The following is a 20,780-nucleotide window of genomic DNA, read 5'->3' as shown; positions in this document are numbered from 1 at the left end:
CAACTGACTAAATCCAACAGAGGATCCCACTTTAGATCTCAAGCCCTGGGTAGCCCCTGGGTCAGGGCCCGTCAGTGGTCCTGGAATCCCCAGGCCACAGGCGCCCACCTGGAGAGGAAGGGTGGCTCCAGTGTCAGGGGTCCCCAGGGACAGAGCACCAGGGATGGGCTCCTGAGGGGGCCTCAGACCAGCTCCTGCTGCTTCCACTGCCATGTTCCCAGCCTCAGGGCCACCTGAGCCAGTCCGTGAGGTGGACCACAAAGTCACATTCATGCCTGATAATGACCCAGGGCACCAGAGCAGTGGACTGTTCACCAGGAGCTTGATGGGGGGGGGGGTTGATTAAAACACTAAATTCTGTTTATATGTTTAATTGAACAAATATTTATTAAGCACCTACTTTGTGCCAAGCACTGTGCTAGGTACCCTTACCACGTGCTGTCCCCACAGCAGGGTCATCTGCTCAGAAATGAAAACCCAGAAAAGGAACATTGTTGCAACCCTACAAACCGGGGTGGGGGACAGGGGGGAGGGAGTGGATGCAGGTGATTCCTGCGCCAGAAATCGCACTCATCAGAAACTTGTTTTCCTTCTCTGGACAAACCTCTCCTAAGTGGTGGCTGTAAAGCATCTCTACACACAGAGGGAAGCTTCTCTCGCCTCGCCCCACACACGCGTGCCTGGCGGACGTTCGCATACTCTGGACGCTACTCAAAAGGAGCTGGAAAGGGTATTCATATTTGGATTAGAAAATACTTTTTTTTTTTTTTTTTCAGTTCTTATGGTTGCAACAGCCCTTAAGAAAGATAGAAACATCCCTGCCCTGACTGCGTAAACGTTTTAAGGTAGACCTAGTTCTGGATTCCTGAGTCAGCATCGTCCAGGCGTCCACAACCCCGCCAGGCCAGAGAAGCGAGGGCGGATTTCGATTCTGGGGAGGAGAGAGTGGACGGCGTCCCCCGGTTTGGAAACACGACAAACGGCGCCTGCGTTTACAGAAGCCACGCGAACAGGAGGAGGTCCTAGTGCTACCAGCTCACGCGCACCCCAGGGACTCCCGAGCCCTAGTTGTCGGCGCCCAGCTTGGAGAGGCCCCGGCGGAAGTCGTGCAGGTCGTCGATCTTCCCGTCTAGCACCTCCAGGAAGCTCTTGAGCTCCACCTTCAGGTGGCGCTGTCGGTACCTGCTCTCCTCGATGTCTGTCTTCAGAGACCGCACTTTGTCCTCCAGGTTCTGATTGTCTCTCTCGGCCGCCTGAGCAAAGCGAGAGAGAAGGGGCTGGGCTACCGAGCGGTAGGAGCCCCGCTGAGACCCAGGACAGCCGGACTGTGCGTCCCCGCGGGCCCGCCTCCACGGAGGTGTGACATCCCCGGGCAGCAAGCCTATGCTCTCTGGTCCCCGCTGTTCTCCCCCGCGGCCGGTGCCAATGGGCGGGGCGCATTGCCCAACATCTGGCCTAAAAATCGATGTTCCCCGCTCCTGGCCTCAAACGGAAGGCAGAACTGCCTAAAGGACGCCTCCTGCCCAAAGGAGCCTGCTGCTAAGCGACACTGTCCCAAGTGCCCAGCAGAGGAATTCTGAAAGCCTAGCACACCGGCTTTTCAGCCCCAGCCCCAGGCTGGTCAGCAGAGGGCCCCCTTTGGGTTCTGATCTGAGACAGGGAGAAGCAGCACAAAGAGGAGAGTGACTTGATGCTAGGGGTCACACAGGGAAGGCGAGGCCTCCTCTGCCCCAGGCCAGCCCCAGCCCCAGCAAGGGAGGACTGGCCCGGCCAGACACAGGGACAGTGGGTCTGTGCACTGGCTGTCCTGCGGGTGCCGTGGAGACGTTCAAGCTCCCGGGGGCCGGACTGCTGTGCGTCCTTCCATGAGGCTCAAGCCCTACTCTTCATACCAACCAAGAGCTTCCATCTTTTGGGTACAAGACGAGATTTTGTGAACATGTGTAAAGGAACCAGTACTAATACTGAATTGGGAACCTGAACAAAGTGCTCTTTGAAGCAAGGAGACCCTCCAAGGTGAAAATGGAGCTGAAGAGACTCCTTTCCTTTTATGGTCAGAAATCTGATGCTTGCAAATGGGGGGCCTGCCTAAGGACATGTCCAAGGTCACCGGGTGGGGAGATGGAATAGCCCTCGGGTCTCATGCCCTCAGCCCTCCCTTCTGTCATTTGCTTCTCACCCTTCTGTGGTTCTGTAGGGACGTCTATGGGTGGGAAACAATCACCCACACCACGTTATACACAGGATACCTTCGTGCAAGGGGATGAGCCAAGAGACAAACGCCAGGGGGCAGAGCACACAATCACCCTGGCTTTTTAGGAACACAAAGTCACTTGTCCTTAGCCAGCAAGGCGTGAAAGGGAGGGGCCTCAAAGAACGGGGTAACCCGACAGATGCCAAGGGGGATGTGTTCCCCGTCCTTACCTCTAACTTCTCAGAGACGTACTCACACTCTGACATGAGCTGAGGTATGATTTCACTTTGTTTTCGGAGGTCTTTCAATTCCTGCAGGAGACGGAAATTTGAAAAGAATGTGAAAGCACGTCAGATAAACACGTATTCTTGAAAATCCCCAACCTGTGCAGCTTTTGGAACCAGTGTTGTCTGCGTAAATGATAAGATGACAGTGCTTAACACACATCAGGTAATTCCAGAGGCTGAGTAGGTTACGTGCGTTCATGCCCCAACTCTGTACCCCGCCAGGCATGGCGAGGTCTTGGTATGATTCTTGCTCTGCAGATGGGGAAACCAAGGCTGAGAGAGGACCGGCTCCTTGCCCTGGGTCTCCATCCTCTGTGTACTGAGCTGCCCAGAAAATAAATGACTGTGTGACTGGGGGTTCGGGCAGCACCGGAGAGCAGATTTCAAATTCTGATGAGAGACCATCTACAAAAAGTCTCCAAGTGTTTTTGCAAAAGTTCCACTGCCTCTTGGATCTGAGTGACTGACTATATACGTACAATGAGGAGGCTGCAGAGGGTCGTCAGGCCTTTGTCTGGACTACGTGTGCCTTGGTGTGACTCTCGGCTTTGTCTGTGTGCTGATGTCCTGGCAGCTGCCAGGGCCGGTCACATGCGCCACAGCCATCTGCCGTGTCCTTGGGCGGAGATCAACCCCCAAAGGCCCCGGGGACACCGAGTGGCACTGCTCAGCGCTGCTCCACTCACCGTCTCCTTTTCTCGGAGTTCCGACTCCAGGTCCTCAATTCTTCTCTTCAGCTGGGTGTTCTTCTCCTTCTCTCTGTTGATCTCACTGCACTGCTCTTCCAGCTCGTCGATCTTTATCACATGTTAAAGCAGGGATTTAGTCATTAAACAAAAACATCACCGCAGCTCTGTTGGTACTTTCTTTTAAAATCAACCATAAATTAACACTTAGAAATTCTTCCTTGTGGCTATGAACAAACTCTCTGAGGCTCCCCTGAGCTGCTTGCCCCTGCGGGCAGATAGCTTATTTAATACCAACTGAGTATAAGTCATAAAACCTGGCTTCAGGATGCTCTGGGCTTCTGGTCTGCTCTCAGTCACAGGACAAAAGCTTCAGGTTTGCTTTAAGGATCCGTCACAAACAGGGGCCAGGTGTCCCATGAATCCAAATGCTTCTCCCCAGAATGATTTTCACATCATTTGAATCATGCCCTGAATGATTCTGTTGCATCTCAAGGGTTTTTACGCCAGCAGGGTAGAGAACTGAGCAGCTCTGTGAGACAGGGGCCACCAGATGGGGCGCAAGGACATTTCAAACGTTTTAAATCAAGATGACCTTTCCCCACTGACGCACGCAGGAGTCTGGCCTGTGGGCCTCTTCCTAGAGAGATGATGCGACCACAGGCTGACTTGGCAAATCCCCAGAGCGTGTCTTTCTCTCCTTCCCAAGCCTGACCCCCTAGAAGGGATCAAAGGCCTGAAAACCTTGGCACGGCTGTCAGACGCCAGGCATTTCCCAGGGGCCAAGGTGCGGGTGCCGAGTGGATGTCAGGACCAGAACCAACAAGTAACACAAGAGCATCACAGTGATGGGGTCACCCCATGCAGGTGGCAGCCCTCGCTCAGGGTGAAGGGCCCTGGGCTGGTACCACGAGGATAATTCTCAGAGGTGACCTGCACCAACCCTCAGGGTCTGAACCCCCGGCTGTAGGAGCTGTGGGAGGTCCCGCCCACTTCCACCTCCCCCTGGAAATGACGTTTTCAGTTCTTCCCATCCAGGGAAGCTGATGCTCCTCTCAGGGATCAAGCGCCATGAGATGCACTTCCTCCACTACCCCCGCTCCACTCTTGGGTTCTTAGACACAAAGCAAGAAACCCAGCTCTCTGCTCAGAAAAAGAAAGAAAGGGCAATGGATCCCTCTGGCAGGCGGATCAGCCGGGCCTCCAGAAGGGAACCCGCAGAGTCAGCTCTTGGCCTGTGCCCCTTCCTGTCAGCACTTTCTGCAGAATCGACACGAGGCAGTTTTACGTGCCATCTGCACCAAAGTAACACGTGAAACAGGGGCGTGGTTTCCAGAGGCTCCACTCAGGACATGGGGAGCAAGTACCAATCTCAGCAGGACATGGACCCTGAAATCCTGCACCTGCAAAGCAGACTGTGCACCAACTGGGGGGATAAACGTGCCGGCCACCAGACGTTCTCTCGTGGCTCCGCGGGTTAAGGATCCAGTGTTATCGATGCAGAGGCTTGGGTCACTGCTGGGGTGTGGGTTCGATCCCTGGCCCCAGAACTTCCACATGCCGGCAGGCATGGCTGACGACCGAAATGGCACAGCAACCTCAGGACCTCACTTGGGGATTTTGTGGTCACCCCAAAACTTCCTCATCAACTCGGCCCAACACCAGAATGTGAGTGACTAATTACAGGAAAGGGAGCAGGTGAATTCTGAACCAATCGAAAAGCTCAGGTGTGAAGGTGAGAGGGCAGAGGGCACATGACGGCAGTTGGCACCCACCCACTACCCACCTCACACCTCAAGTGCTAGGTTCCTTTCCGCACTGCCAGATTCACGTTTGTAGAAATAGCGAACTACACATGGAAGCGAGGGTTCTGACCCATCACTCCTCACCATTTCCTGAATCTGTTCTCCTCACTCACCCTCTGGCTCCCTTTCCTCTACTGAAAATCACTGGACCACAGAAAATGCCGGGGGAGGCCGCCCACAAAAGGCCAGCCCATAGCCGGCATCAGAGGGAGCTTGTGGTACAAGGCCAAGCTGAAATCTCCCACCAATCTGTCTTCTTTGCAATAGGAATTATAAAACTTGGTTCAATGTGTGTACTAAGTCAGTTCTGTACGTGGTTGTGTTCCTACTAAGGCGGGCAGGAGGTGGGGGGGGGGTTGGTCAAAGGGAGACGGCAGGGGTCATCCTCCTGCCCAGGGGCCAAGGGCCAAGTGGAGGCAGTGGGGAGAGGAAGACTGGGGTGCTCCCACCCCCTGACCAGGCTGCCATCCCCATGGCTCCCCGCGCCCACCTTGTTCCGGAGCCGGTCATTCTCATCCCGGCAGAGGGAGAACTGCCTCTTCCACTGCTCCACACTGGCCGCCGACTCCTGCAGCGCTGTGGTCAGCCGGGCGTTGCTCTCCCGCAGGGTCTGCAGTTCGATCTCCCATTTCTTCACGTTGGCAGCACTGCGGAGCGGGGGACAGGCGGTGACGGGGATGGCAGGCACTGCCACCCCACTGGGAAGGGGGAACCCAGCCGCCCCGTCCACCCGTCTCCTGGGGCCACAGCCTCTCCCACCGGTGGCCTGGCTCTGAAGACCACGTGCCACGCGGGACCAGCGCTTCCCTTCAGGGGGAGCGTGTCACCTTGCTGGGCCACTTTCTCATGGCACTGCTCTAGAAGAGAGCAGCACTCAGAGAGGGAAGACATGAAACGAAGAATGAAGCCCCAGACGGCGGTGGAGACCCCCGGCCGCAGGACGCTTCTCTCCTGCTGCATGTCCGGTTCCGTCCTGAGATGCGCCTCAGGGACAGAGGCTCTGAAGTGCCAGGGGTACCTCTGAGACCCTCGTGAAGGCTGAGGACCCATTCAGCAAGCTCTGACACCCTCTCCCCGGAGCCCAGTGAACTGGATTGTCCCAGCCTGACCCCAGGTGGCAACAGTCTCAGCACAGCTTGTGCCTCCTCAGGTCTTTCAAGGAACCCAGGTTTGAGAGCCGAGGACTTGAGGACAGAGGAGGCAGTGGCTGGGAGTCCTGTGGGCAGAACTGGGGTTCCAAGCATCCCTGGTGCCGAGCGTGACCTGCATCACAGCTCATAGCAACGCAGGATCCTTAACCCATTGGCGGGACAGGGCAGAGCTGCACAGCACAAGCCCATCGGAAAGTAGCTGGCCTCTCATCAATATTGCCTGGCCAAGGAGAGTTCTGACTCTAAAGGCTTCTTCTTTTTCTCTTTATGGAAATACAACTGTATTTGAAGAATCTGTGTTATCTTCTATCACTGGAAAGTCACTAGGAATGTGACTGGAAAATACATACTTTGGGTTTCAAACACGCCAGACTGAAAAGATAGAAAAATACTATTATGTGATGAATTTCAGAATTGACTGAGAATTTGAGCTAATTTCGGGAAACGGCTTGCACACTGCTTTCTGTACTTCACTGGTCCATTAAACTGGGACTTCTTTTTTTTAATTTTAAACATTTATTTTTAGGAGTGAAACGTTTTCATCCAGGCAGCCCACTGTGAGTTAAACAACCAAAAATAGTCCTCACAAGCATCTGATGAGTAAGAAACAAGACCAGCCACAGCTTTGTCCTGTGAAGTGCCTGACAAAACCCACAGATCAAAGAAGGTGGCTGGATCTCAGGGTCCCATGTTCTTCCTGGAATTCCTAGGTTAGGGCCCAGGAATGAAGCTCCAAGCACTGGTAAGGCCCGCTGGTTGCAGAGGTAGGTGCCAACCCTTTGGTGTCGCCAGCTGTGGGATGAGACTGGCTGCCTCTGGGAAGGTTCTGAAAGAGACTGCAGCTGCAGCTCTGAGGAAAGGTAGGCAGTGGGGGCCAGTGGGAAATTTACCAGCCATGTGACCTTCGGCAAGGACTCACTGTACCACCTGGGACTCAGTTTCTTCCTGTGTAAATGGGGAAAGTGATACGATAGAGCTCTTAAACAAGGCAACTCTTAGGAAAACAGCTTCTCAGTCACAGAGAGGCCGGGGGAGTGGCTGAGTCCCCTGCCAGGTGAGCAGCTTGACCCCAAAAGACAGTGGCTCTGAGGGTACTCATGGACCAGTCTACACCATGAGGTCCAGACCAGCTTTTGGGAAAGGGGCCATGCTCTCAAGACATGAAAACACAAGCACAGCTAGAGTAGTCATTAAAAATTAAAATCTTGGAGTTCCTGTTGTGGCTCAGCGGTAATGAACCCAACTAGTATCCGTGAGGACGTGCGTTCGACCCCTGGCCTCACTGAGGGGGTTAAGGATCTGGCACTGCCACAAGCTGTGGTGCAGGTCACAGATGCGGCTCAGATCTGGTGTGGCTGTGGCTGTGGCATAGGCCGGCAGCTGTAGCTCTGTTTCGACCCCTAGCCTGGGAACTTCCAAATGCCTCAAGGTGCGGACCTAAAAAAAATTTTTTTTAATTAAAATATTGTTGCCATCAGGGAGTTCCCATCGTGGCGCAGTGGTTAACGAATCCGACTAGGAACCATGAGGTTGCGGGTTCGGTCCCTGCCCTTGCTCAGTGGGTTAAGGATCCGGCGTTGCCGTGAGCTGTGGTGTAGGTTGCAGATGCGGCTCGGATCCCGCGTTGCTGTGGCTCTGGTGTAGGCTGGTGGCTACAGCTCTGATTGGACCCGTAGCCTGGGAACCTCCATATGCCGTGGGAGCGGCCCAAAGAAATAGCAAAAAGACAAAAATTAAAAAATAAATAAATAAATAATAAATAAATAAATAAATAAAATCTTGTTGCCATCAGTAGAGGAATTGTGTGACATTTATAGGTCAATTTAAGGGAAATTGATATGTTTTTAAAATATCAAAGCTTCCTACCACTTCCCAGCAGATTTCATCTGTTAAATTATTCACTATGGTCCGCAGAATCCCTGAGTTTTCTGCGCAAAGATCATGTAACTTTTTATGTTTTTTATAATGACTTTTATTTTTTCCATTATAGCTGTTTTACAGTGTTCCGTCAATCAGATCTTGTAACCTCCTTAAATTTATGGTTCTAGTCCATATTGTAAAGAAAATCTCTTTGAATATATATCCTATGTGAGGTTTGTGTGTATATAGAAAAGCTGTGGATTTTGTGAGACTTTGTATTATTTTAAATAGTTTCTTTGGTTTTTATAGTTTTCTTGGATGTTCAAGATGCAGTCTTATTATATATAAATAAATGATAAATCTGGCTTCTCCAAAAACAAAACATAAGCACAGGGACATAGCTCTCTTACACACACACACACACACACACACACACACTGGTGTGGACAGAGAGCAGCCATGAAGGCAGCTAGCCAGGAGTCAAGACTGGATGCTCCTTCTCGCACCCCAGCTTCTTCTCCCAATTTCCCGAAACCTGCCCAGCGGGAAAGGCCGCCGGGACACGCAGACCTTGGAGAAAAACCGGCACCTGGATCTTAACACCCTCACCTCTGCGTCAAAGCGATCTTCAGCTTGTCATTCTCCGACTTGAGGTGTGTGTCGGCAGGACCCGCACAGGAGGCCTTTTCATCGTCCGTCCCGTTGACACTGGATGGCTGAGTGGAAGATGGGAATGACCTTCATGAGTTACCGCTGGCTGTCTGGGCGGCAGCAAGTCAGGTGGAATGAAGACCTGGGTGTGCGTGAGTGCGGGAGAACCGCACGTCCAACCACAGCGCAGCAAAGACTAATACCCAGGTGTGCCCTGGGCAGAAAGTCTGTGCTTTTCACTCCCAAGACAGCCCCTGGGGCCACTGTGCAGAGCCTTTGGTACTCAGGCTTTACAGATAAACTTAACAAGCCCAGCCAGATAGCTGGTTTCCTTTAATAACACAGAAGCCACGGAGGAAACGAGGAGGAGGGGTTTATAGTAAGAAACAGTGAATGAGGAAAAGAGAAGGATCGGGAGCTGCGATGACTTAAAAACCCAGGGGCTACAGAGAGGTCAACACATTTGAAAAAGCAGGAGTTGGATACGGATGTCTGCTGTCCCCGTTACTATTCAGCTTTGTTGTGAACATTCTGAGACATCTTCTACAATAAGGCATGTCACTCGGAGGTGATATCGCATCGGGTCTTGGATAAGATCTTAGAAAGATCTTATTTAGCCTCCAATAAGTATAAAGGCACAGGAAGGAATCATGAAGGGAATGACGTATGACTAAATTTCTACATTGAAAAAAAAAAAAAGCCACCCATTGTATTAGAATGCAAACAATGTAGGGAAACCATTTCTGCAGTAGATATGGGGAAAAAATGCTAACACCTATCCTAGATTAAAAAAAAATCTCATTAGAATCCTCAACTTTTAGAGCTCCACACTGAAACAGTTGGGGATGAAATGATAAGATGTCTTAGATTTGCCTTAAAGATGGAGGGAGAGGAGGGCGTTAAAGAAACAATTGGTCATAGGTTGCTAATTGCTAAAGTTGATCTCTGGGTCCATGGGGGGTTCATTTACACAATTCTGCCTAGTGTTGTGTATGTTCAAATTATCCATGTTAAAAAAATAAAGTTCTTGGCAATAACACACACACACACACACACACACACAAAGGGGGAAAGAATACGCCACTGACATTTAGAGAAGAAGAAATGCAAAGACTCAATCACCAAAAAAATGTCATTTCACTTATAAAGAAATACAAAACTTAAAAAGCCAATAAAATACATTTGTCTTCTGTCAAATCAACAAGGCTTTGTTGGGGAGGGTGTGGGAGGAAAAACTGTTCTCACGCTCTGCTGGTGGGAGTCAGAACTGTGCATTTCTGTAGGGATGTTTGCAATACGTGGCAACAGCTTTTACAATATCCCTACCTTTAACCCAATGTGCCGTTTCAAGAATTTACCCTGCAGAAACCATCAAATGCACAAAAGGTGTGCAGGAATGAGAAACAACACAGATGTCCCAAATGACAGCAGGTTAATGCGCTAAGGTGTGATACCAACAAACACGAGGATACTATCTAGCCATTAAAATAGTTTTGAAAACATGAGGAAATGATCATAACATGTAAGTTTTTTTTTTTAAAGGGTTAAAAAAATTACAAAAATTAGGAAAAAAGTTAGAAAACTATACTAGGAAGAAACACACCAAAATACTAACAAAATATCTTTGGTAGGAAAATAGGTAATTCTTATTCCCTTCTTTAGAGTATGGTATACTTTTTATTTTTGCAACAAATATGTATAGCTTTTATAATCAGAAAAAACCTGTATTAAATGTTTTTGTAATTAGGTTGTTTAAAATCTTCAAGTATTTGGAAAATTTGGCCAAAGTATTCATTCTCAGGGATTTTTTAAAAATCAACCAATGGTATGATTTCAACTAAAAAGAAAAAAGGACAGTGATCTCCATTATCTGGGGAAATATCAATAAGGGTAAATAAAAATGAAAACTTAGGGACAAAAAGCCATTTATAAATAATTAATACACATAAATAAAATAATATCTGAGTATACTTGACTTTTTTAAGGTTTTTAAATACTTTTGGGGACAAATGTAAAACAAAAACCTTAGGTAAAGAAATTCAGGGAGTTCCCATCGTGCCTCAGTGGGAACGAACCCAACTAAGATCCATGAGGCTATGGGTTCGATCCCTGGCCCCACTCAGTGGGTTAAGGATCCAGTGTTGCTATGAGCTGTGGTGTAAGTCACAGAGGTGGCTTGGATCTGGTATTGCTGTGGCTGTGGCGTAAGCAGGCAGCTGAAGCTTCCATTCGACCCCTAGCCTGGGAACCTCCATATGCCACAGGTATGGCCCTAAAAAGCAAAAAAAAAACGAAAGAAATTCAGACATTAGAGATATCACTATAAATGTGGTATTCTGAAAAAGATGGTACATTAGAAACTTTTTCGATCATGGACCATTTCAAGTACCCAATTTTATATATCCTCTGAGATTACTAAGTACTGTAATTAGTACAGTAAATTAACAGTATCATTTAGATAATATTAGAGATTACTTATAAAGATTCAGGGAAGTTCCTGTCCACCTGAAGTCTAATATTCATTCATTTCCATAAACCCACAGGGGCATTTGTTTATGCGATTCAGTTTCAGCTGCTGCTGACAGTCAGGTCTGGAGGGTTGATCTTTACCGCTCACGATGCCCAGGCCTCCTGGGTCTCTCCCCACGAACTGCCCTGACACCTATCCCTCCCTCTTTACCCCCATGGCTGTCCTGGCCTGGCCATTCTCCACCCACAGTCTCCTCGCCCATCTCCCCGCCCTCAGCTGCTCCCTGACCGCCTCACCACCCACACGCAACCTCCGTATCAATTCTTGATCAGTACCCATAAAATATCTCCAGGGTCTTGCAACTATCCAATGATAAATAATAAGAAACAATGCACCAATGAAGAATTCTAGGTCCCTCACAGTGCCTGAGTGCATCTCTGTTCCTCCCACAGGACACCTGACCCCCAGCCAGTTAGAGTCCTGGATGTTGGGCTATTACCTCATATTTTTTTTCTTTTTTGCTTTTTAGGGCCGTACCCCCAGCATATGGAAGTTCCAAGGCTAGGGAGTCGACTTGGAGCTGGAGCTGCCGGCCTGCACCACAACCACAGCAATGCAGGATACGAGCCTTGTCTGCAACCTACACCACAGCTCATGGCAATGGTGGATCTTTAACCCACTGAGCAAGGCCAGGGATCGAACCTGCGTCCTCATGGATGCCAGTCAGATTTGTTAACTGCTGAGCACGACAGGAACTCCACCTTCATGCTTCTTCTAACCCCAGATCCCTGCTCCTCAAGTCTCCCTTTTTCTGTTGTTCTACATAAAACTCTGTTGGGAGGTCAAGGCTTCTGCCTACCACTCCCTATTACCAATCTGGATGTCAGGAATGCAGGTGTTTTTATTTCAGGTTAAAATAGGTCCCTTTGAGTCATTAATCAGTTCTTGGCAAAGCCATATTTCCTTTGGCTGAACCAGAGCTGCTGTGATCCTGCCCCCCACCCCCGTCTTTGTTATAATAGGAAGACAGACGAGGACTCGCCGACGTTGATCAAGTTTCCCATCATGGGCACAGGTGCCCGCGTTTGTCCATGAGCATCCTTCCTGCAGACTTCACCACCCGACACAGAAAGAAAACACGTTACCCTGGCACTGGGATTTAAACAGTGGCCAGAGAACATCCCAGCCCAGGGACCTGCATTAACTCGCATCTCATCAAATGTTTTCCATCCAACACACATCACCACATCCTGAAAAATTCAAGAGTCTCATAAAAACATGTCACATTCATCTCACTGCAAGCAGGCTAATCGTTGAAAAAGCCTTCAAAATGCCCTACTGTGAAAATGTCTTACTTCTGTCAAAAGTAACAGGGAACAAAGAGGCTCAATCACGGGTCACACTCATTTATTTTACAGGCAAAATGACTTACCTGGGAATGATTACTTGAGGTCTCGATTTTCTCCTGGGATTTGTCTCTGGCTAGTTTGGCAGCTTCTTTCACCTCCAGGAATTTCTCTGCAAACTGAACATGAAGAAGAGTTATTAGAGATTTCCTTACCACTATACTTGGCTGATTCTCAGAACCCACTATTATTATTCTGCATTTGTTTTAAGACAATAAATTCTGTATAAATCCAGAAGAAGGACTTTATTTGAGATGAAAACGAAATAACTATAAGGAATCCTTTTCCAAAAAGAAACCCCACTATTGGCCCAGGTTAGATCTGAACGAATTTCTCAAACACTGAAGCTGGATTTGATGGTGAAATATTAAAAACACATACTTCTGATTAACAGTACCGAATACAAATGCAACAAAAGAAATTCACTTATAGCACAGAAGGAAAAACTTCACAATCCCTATTAAAAGATCCAAGAACTCTTACAAGCCAATGTCATGAAAAACAAAAACATCTAGAAAGTGGTGGTGAAGAAACTGTCCTAGATTTTAAAAGCCTAAGATATAAAACAGCGAAATGCAATGTCTAGCCTAGGACTGGATCCTGTTTTGAACAGACCAATTAAATAAGAGTTCTGGCAAGTTCCCGTTGCAGCTCAGCAGTAATGAGCTTGACTAGTACCTATGAGGATGCGGGTTCGATCCCTGGCCCTGCTCAGTGAGTTTAAGAATCCGGTGTTGCCATGAGCTGTGGTGTAGGTCGAAGACGCCGCTCGGATCCCACATGCTGTGGTTGTGGTGCAGGCCGGCAGCTGCAGCTTCGATTTGACCCCTAGCTTGGGAACTTCATATGCCACAGGCGCAGCCCTAAAAAGAAAAAAAGGGCGAGTTCTGAGCAACAACTAGGGAACATGGACTGGATTCGATGACATCAGGAGTTGCTATTAATTTTGTCAGAAGTGCTAATGATGTTGTTATGTTAGAAAACGTCCTTATTTAGACATACTGAAGTATGTAGGTGTGAAATGTCTTGATGTCTGTGATTTCTTTTAAAGTACCTCCACAACAATAAAACAGATGAAGAAATGGGGCAAAGTGTTGGCCGTTTAATCTATGTGAACATGTGGCTGTTCATTATACTGTGCTCTCTGCTTTAAAAACTATTTTAAAAAATCCTTAAAATTCCAGAAAATCACATCGATCACTGTTTAAGAGTCATTGACAAGGCAACCGATTCTTTTTGGTAAGTGTCTTTTTAGGGCCACATCCGCGGCATATGGAGGTTCCCAGGCTAGGGATCCAATCGGAGCTGTAGCCGCTGGCCTGCACCACAGCCACAGCAATACAGGATCTGAGCTGCATCTGTGACCTATACCACAGCTCACGGTAATGCCGGATCCTTAACCCACTGGGTGAGGCCAGGGATCAAACCTGCGTCCTCATGGATGCTAGTCAGATGCTTTCCAATGAGCCACGCCAGGAACTTGGGCAGCTGAGAACAGAGACCATTCTGTGGTCGCTAACACTGACATCGCACGGCAAGACAGACCAAACGTGGCTGCCGAGAAACAAAAAAAAGCTGGTGAGTGGCAAGCCTGCCAACAGTTCTGTGACTTTTGCTGAGAACTTGATTTCTGAGCACAGGCCACTCTCAGAGTGCTGCACGGTGCCAACAACAGTGGCCTGCTTTGGGAAACCCTGCCTGTGATCGTCGCTGGTGAACCAGGCAACTCGATGGAAGCAGAAAAGGTCAGCTTTGCGGTTCTGGCCTCTTTTGCTCCTGCAGGTCTGTAAATAAAACCACAGCCACAGGGCTTCACTTAACCAATCCAGAGCTCTCCGAGAATAACCACATTACCTGTTGCTTAAAACACATGAGGTCCAGCAGGGATGGACAAGGCACGCCCCCCTCCCCCTTTCGGAGGCCCCCTAAGTTAAAAGGGCCTGTCATGAACTTTGTGATAGAACGGTCCATGCTTCTCCTCTTTGCACCCTCCCCCATCCCAGCAGAAAGCAGGCACAATTAAGTTTGTTTAGTGAATGAACGAACTCTGGGTTCCAGATTTGCATACTGCCACTTACTTGGGGAAAAAAACTACAGCAAAGTGCAGGCTGATGCAGTGCCCTTGTGATGCAGTGGGTTAAGGTACTGGCGTTGTCACTGCAGCGGCTCAGGTCGCTGCTGTGGCATGGGTTCAAACTGGCCCGAGAATTTCTATACACCGCAGGTGCAGCCAAACAAAAGGTACAGGCTGAACCTAAGGACCTGGGGAGGTCTTGTGTCTAGGAGTATCCTGCTCCGTCTTTTTGATTCCTAAGCGTACCTGACTGGATCAACCGAGGAACTAGAGAAAGCATCACCTGGAACATGAACATTATCCCAGAAGAGACTTCATGCAGGCACCATGAGAGGCCTTTAAAGCTTATTAACATATTACAAGATGCAGCTTTTATTCCCTATGTATTTTTACTGATTTTTATTTTTTTCCATCATAGTTGGTTTACCGTGTTCTGCCAGTTTCCACTGTACAGCAAAGTGACGCAGTCATACATATATATACATACACATTCTTTTTCTCCCATTATCCTCCATCACGTGCCATCATGAGTTACTAGATATAGTTCCCTGGGCTATACAGCAGCATCTCATTGCTTCAAAAGATGCAACTTTTAAAAGGTATTATCTTGAAAGTTTTTGTGCCTCAGTGTTCATTAAAAGCCAAATATGATTGGAAGAAAATAGTAATGCTTGTGGTTCTCAACAGACATCCCGGCTCATGGAGTCCACCGGAACCGTGCTCAGGAAGGTGGGGGCTGGCGGGCTCCCCACAAGCATCTCAATCCTTTACCAGGCTCCCAAACCAAAAGCACTGTTTCATTTCATTTTGTTTTGACAGATCCTTCTTATCCCTATCAGGGACTTTGTCTCTCACGGGTTTTATTCAAAGTCGCTTGTCAACTAGATTAGAAATGTCATCAGCCAGAGTCATGCTCCTTCATTCGACAAACATGGTCTGGGCACCACTCACTCCTCCAGTGAGCACGTGTTTTCACTGTGAGCTGGGCTGTGCCCTCAGCTGGCTGCTGGCATGTTCTTGCCTCCCACGAGGCCCAGAGTTGGGTGGCAGGAGACAGTGGAAATGAGTCAATAAATAAAGCTCCACCACGACGGGACAGAACAAGCTACTTCTGGCTGCAGCCTGGGGCCTCTATTCTGTGGGTCTCCTCCTACCTGGCCCCGAACATCCCCCAAGGGATGACCCTTAGCTCAACTCTTGGAGACTCCTAGCCCAGAGCACAAATCTTCCATTCCAATGGGCCCTTCTCTCTTTGTCCTCTGACACCTGCCATGACACCCATCACCCTTCAGGTGTCCCACACTTTTGCCCTTGGGGGGCACACTCACCACCCTCTTCCCCGAGACCCTCAGCAGGGCCACATCTACATGGTAAGCTTGACGGCTTCTGAATACACATCTTCTCATTTGCTCCTCACCACCCTCTGAAGGCTGGAAATTTTTAGGATATCATTTCCAGAAAAGAAAATGGAGCCTTTGGAGTTCCCGTTGTGGCATGGCAGAAAAGAATCTGACTAGTAATCACGAAGATGCAGTTTTGATCCCTGGCCTCTCTCAGTGGGTTAAGGATCTGGCGTTGTCATGAGCTGTGGTGTAGGTCACAGATGCGGCTCGGATCCTGTGTTGCTGTGGCTGTGGTGTAGGCCGGCAGCTACAGCTCCTATTCGACCCCTAGCCTGGGAACCTCCATATGCCGCAAGTGCAGCCCTAAAAAGACAAAAAAGAAAAAAAGAAAGAAAAGAAAAGAAAATGGAGTCTTAGGTCAAAATTTGCCCAAAGTGCCGTGCATAGGAAACAGTAAGCCTGAGCCCAGATCTGATCTCCACACGATCATCTACACACCAGTTACTCTCTTGTGCCAACAGGAATGCCTAGAGTCTTGCCCACAGCAGGTGCTAAATATTTAGTGACTGGATTTTCCATGTGCAAAGAGATGCCCTTTACCTTAAAGGAGAATTGTACTCAGTTCCTCTAGAAGAAAATTATCGATAAAAGATTTAACGCCAAAACAGGCCACGGGAAACCTGAAGGCAAAGACGAGGCCTGAGGATTAGAGCGTCCGACATGGAGTGAGGGGCCTGGAGACAAGGTCTGACTGCTGAGCTCTCCTCCTTCTCAAGGCAGGAGGCAGGCAGTGAGCACCTGTCACACATATGACGAAACACGCGTCCTTACAGGACCTCAGGGTAACAACGCTATTACACAGCCATACCTCACTTTAGGGCGTTCCACAGATACTGTGTTTTTGTTTTTTAACCAATAAAAGGTTTGTGGCAACCCTGCAATGAGCAAGTCATGGCTGGAAAATTTCTCCAGCAGCATTTGTTCACTTCATGCCTCTGTACCACATTTTGGTAATTCTTGTAAGATTTCAAACTTTTCTTTTTTTTTCTTTTTAAGGCTACACCCGCAGCACATGGAAGTTCCCAGGCTAGGGGTTGAATCAAGGCTGCAGCTGTTGGCCTACCCCTCAGCCACAGGAATCTTCGACTTGCACCACAGCTCACAGCAACACTGGATCTTTAACCCACTGAGTGAGGCCAGGGATCAAACCTGAGTCCTCATGTTACTAGTTGGGTTTGTTTCTGCTGAGCCACAACAGTCACTCCTAAAGACATTTTTTTTGTTTGTTTGTTTGTTTTTTGTTTTGTTTTGTTTTTTTGCTTTTTAGGGCCACACCCGCAGCATGTGGAGGTTCCCAGGCTAAGGGTCGAATAGGAGCTATAGCTGCCAGCCTACACCACAGCCACAGCAACACCAGATCCAAGTGGTGTCTTCGACCTACACTACAGCTCACGGCAACACTGGATCCTTAACCCACTGAGCGAGGACAGGGATCAAACTTGCAACCTCATGGTCCCTAATCAGATTCATTCCTGCTGTGCCACCAAGGGAACTCTCCCTAAAGTATTTTAAAATTAAGGTATGTACATTATTATTTTAGACATAATGCTGTTGCATGCTTAATGGACTACAGTGTGGTGTAAACATAAATTTTATAGGCACTAGGAAGCCAAAAAGATTTGTGTGACTTGTTTTATTGTGATATTTGCTTTATTTCAGTGGTCTGTAATCAAAGCCACAATACCTTGGAGGTATGCCTATCAACAATAACAGCCTAGAACCCTAAAAAGGGGGGAGAAAAAGGAACATGTATTCCTTTTTTGTTTTGTTTTTTGTCTTTTTAGGGCTGCACCCACGACATATGGAGGTTCCTAGGCTAGGGGTTGAGTCAGAGCTATAGCTGCTGGTCTATACCACAGCCACAGCAATGCCAGAACTGAGCCATGTCTGCGACCTACACCATAGCTCACAGCAACACTGGATCCTTAATCTACTGAGCAAGGCCAGGGACTGAACCTGTGTCCTCATGGATACTAGTCAGATTTGTTTCCGATGAGCTGCCACAGGAACTCCCCAGAACACATATTCTTGAGTGCTAGGGATGAGTTTAAGATAAGTGGTGACAAGATATAGTCTTACCCTGCACCCACGGCTACCCCTGGGTCCTCTTACCACTGTCACTATACAAATGGGGTATAGATGGGTTCCTAACTGGCCAAGGTCACACTGGGACCGAATACAGGCCATCTGACACCCATGCTGGACACTACAGAATCCTATGATTTACCTGCTTTACTGCTACCTTAGCTAAGATGCCCAACTCTGACCTTTATCAGCCTTTCAAATGCAGGCAAATGAACCACTGTGGACCTTGGTTTCATCGTCTATAAAATGTGGATAATACTACAACCTCCATGGATTGTTGGAGGAGGAGAGATGGGGCCTTGCTGGGTATATGATAGGGGTTCGACAAAGGGAAGCACAGCTTCTCTGGCCTTGATTTGACTTAAAATCATGGACTTAAGGAGTTCCCGTCATGGCGCAGGGGAAACGAATCCAACTAGGAACCATGAGGTTGTGGGTTTGATCCCTGGCCCCACTCAGTGGGTTACGGTTCCAGTGTTGCTGTGAGCTGTGATATAGGCCACAGATGCAGCTTGGACCTGGTGTGGCTGTGGTTGTGGTGTAGGCCGGCAGCTGTAACTCCGATTCGACCCCTAGCCTGGGAACCTCCATATGCCACAGGTATGGCCCTAAAAAGCAAAAAAAAACCAAAAAACACCATGGACTTTAGTAAACGAGCTCCACAGAAGGGTGAATGCATGTATTTAAATATATTAACTAATTATCTATATGTTAGGGAGTGTGCTGCATACACTGAAATACTTAAGAAAGACTTGGTTCCTGTCCTCAAAGGAGGAATTCTGTTTTATAGAGGATTGTTTTATATTCACATGGGTGAGAATCACAAGGATTTTTTTTTTTTCCCAGAAAATAAGCTTAATGGAGTTCCCACTGTGGCTCGGCAGTAAAGAACCCAACTAGTATTCATGAGGATGTGGGTTTGATCCTTGCCTCTGCTCAGTGGGTTAAGTATCCAGTGAGCTGCGGTGTAGGTCACAGATGTGGCTTGGATCTGGCGTTGCTGTGGCTGTTGTGTAGGCCAGCAGCTGCAGCTCCAATTCTAGCCTGGGAACCTCCATATGCTACATGTGTGGCCCTAAAAAAAAGCACAAAGAAAAGAAATTCAGCTTAAAATGTAATGAAGTAGGATAAGCCCTATCAGATAAATTTTAGGTAAATAAATAATCATTTTAAGAGAAGTAGTGTCAGTAGATGCATGATGGGAATAGATCCCACCATTTATATAAAAATTAGCTACGACAAAGGAGGAATCATAAATTAATGGGGAAGATCATTCAAAACATAATGATGGAGATCATTTTAGTAAACTGAGGGGAAATGGATTTTCCTTACCACAATCCAGTAGCATGATAAATTATGGATGCATTCGTTAAAGGGGTATTTCTTAAAAATCTGGATGCAAACAATTGAACATTCATCAAATTTCTGCATGAGGGGTGAGAGGATAATTTTCTAAACTTGGAAGAAATCAAAGAAAATCACAAAAGTGACAGACTTGACTGCCTAATTTAAAGCTTTTGAATATTAAAAAAAAAAAAACCCACCTAAATCATAAGGGAGACAACAGCCTGGGGGAAATATCCACAGCTAGGCTAGAACAACAGAAAAAGGGCCATTATTTAGCACAGAAAGGGTTTATACAAATTGAAAAGGAAAATATGAAAACCCCAATAGATAAGTGGCAAAACCCACGAATAAAAAAATACAATAGGCAACATATAGAAAAGATTGTTCAGCCTTGCTGGGAAGGCAAATCGAAATAATGAGGGAGCATTCTTCGCCTGCTAAATTAGCAAACGCTAAATACAATGCTCATACCTGATGCGAGCAAGGTATTCCCGGTAGCGCTGTGCACTGGTACAGCCCCACGGAGAAGCAATTTGGAGATACACAGCATAAGTGCAAAACAAATAAAAAATGCTCACACCCACTGCCCTAGTGATAGCACTTCTGGGAAACTATTCTACAAAAAATAATTGAGAAGATGAAAAAAATGGCCTTAGATACAAAGATGTTAATCATAGCCGAGTCTACCATGATGAAAAGCTGGAAGCCATCCAGGAACACTGGCAGAGGATGGGAGAATGATCCCCAGCCTCCTACCTGTTAGGGGAAAGGCACTCCTCACCCAGACGTGCCGGGTGATGGTCCTTGGGTGGAACATCCCCTCTCTCCAAGACTTAAGCTTTCTACTCTTCCCCACGTAGTATAAAAAAGCACATAAACTTGCCCATTTAGTAAGTATAGCTTAGGAAAAACAAATTTGTTTTAAACCCATCACTCAGAGATTAGGTACTAACCACCTCAACTTTTTCTTTCTTTCTTTTTAGGGCCATACCCGCAGCATATGGAAGTTCCCAGGCTAGGGTCCATTAGGAGCTACAGCTGCTGGCTTACACCACAGCCACAGCCACGCCAGATCCCTAACCCCTGAGCGAGGCCAGGGATCGAACCTGCATCCTCGTGGATACTTGTTACCGCTGCACCACCACGGGAACTCAACGTTTGATTTTTTTTTCTACCTGTATATATGTACCCACTACACATATGCCTTTTTAAAAACAGAATGACGCTGTGCGTCTCATTTTAAGGCTACTTTTGACATTAACAATGTGACTATATTTTCATGCAATTATGTGATCTTCTATTACATCCTCTGAATTGTAGCCCAATATTACCCTGAAGGATATACTGGAGTTTATATTTAA

At 47.7% G+C, this 20,780-nt stretch overlaps 1 protein-coding gene across 16 annotated transcripts in view; it reads right to left on the bottom strand.

The window, feature by feature from the left end:
• Positions 1 to 360: 360 nt before the first annotated feature.
• The window catches only part of HOMER2 (homer scaffold protein 2), a 141,691-nt gene continuing 121,271 nt past the window's right edge, over positions 361 to 20,780 (bottom strand). For all 16 annotated transcript variants that reach the window (XM_084968545.1, XM_084968548.1, XM_084968546.1 and 13 more), the window contains 6 exons: positions 12,537 to 12,629; positions 8,593 to 8,699; positions 5,463 to 5,619; positions 3,168 to 3,278; positions 2,425 to 2,505; positions 361 to 1,253 (listed from right to left, as the gene is read on the bottom strand). In XM_084968545.1, the coding sequence (XP_084824671.1) occupies positions 1,065 to 1,253; positions 2,425 to 2,505; positions 3,168 to 3,278; positions 5,463 to 5,619; positions 8,593 to 8,699; positions 12,537 to 12,629 (738 nt within the window). In that variant the 3' untranslated portion in view covers positions 361 to 1,064. The remainder of the gene's footprint in view (positions 1,254 to 2,424; positions 2,506 to 3,167; positions 3,279 to 5,462; positions 5,620 to 8,592; positions 8,700 to 12,536; positions 12,630 to 20,780) is intronic.

This window comes from Sus scrofa, chromosome 7 (genome assembly GCF_054392235.1).
Source record: "Sus scrofa isolate SSC_HxYL_T2T_F1_AM1 chromosome 7, Sscrofa_HxYL_maternal_Yorkshire_Landrace_v2.0, whole genome shotgun sequence".
Taxonomy (NCBI): Eukaryota; Metazoa; Chordata; class Mammalia; order Artiodactyla; family Suidae; genus Sus; species Sus scrofa.
This window is presented reverse-complemented; position numbering and strand designations above follow the sequence as displayed.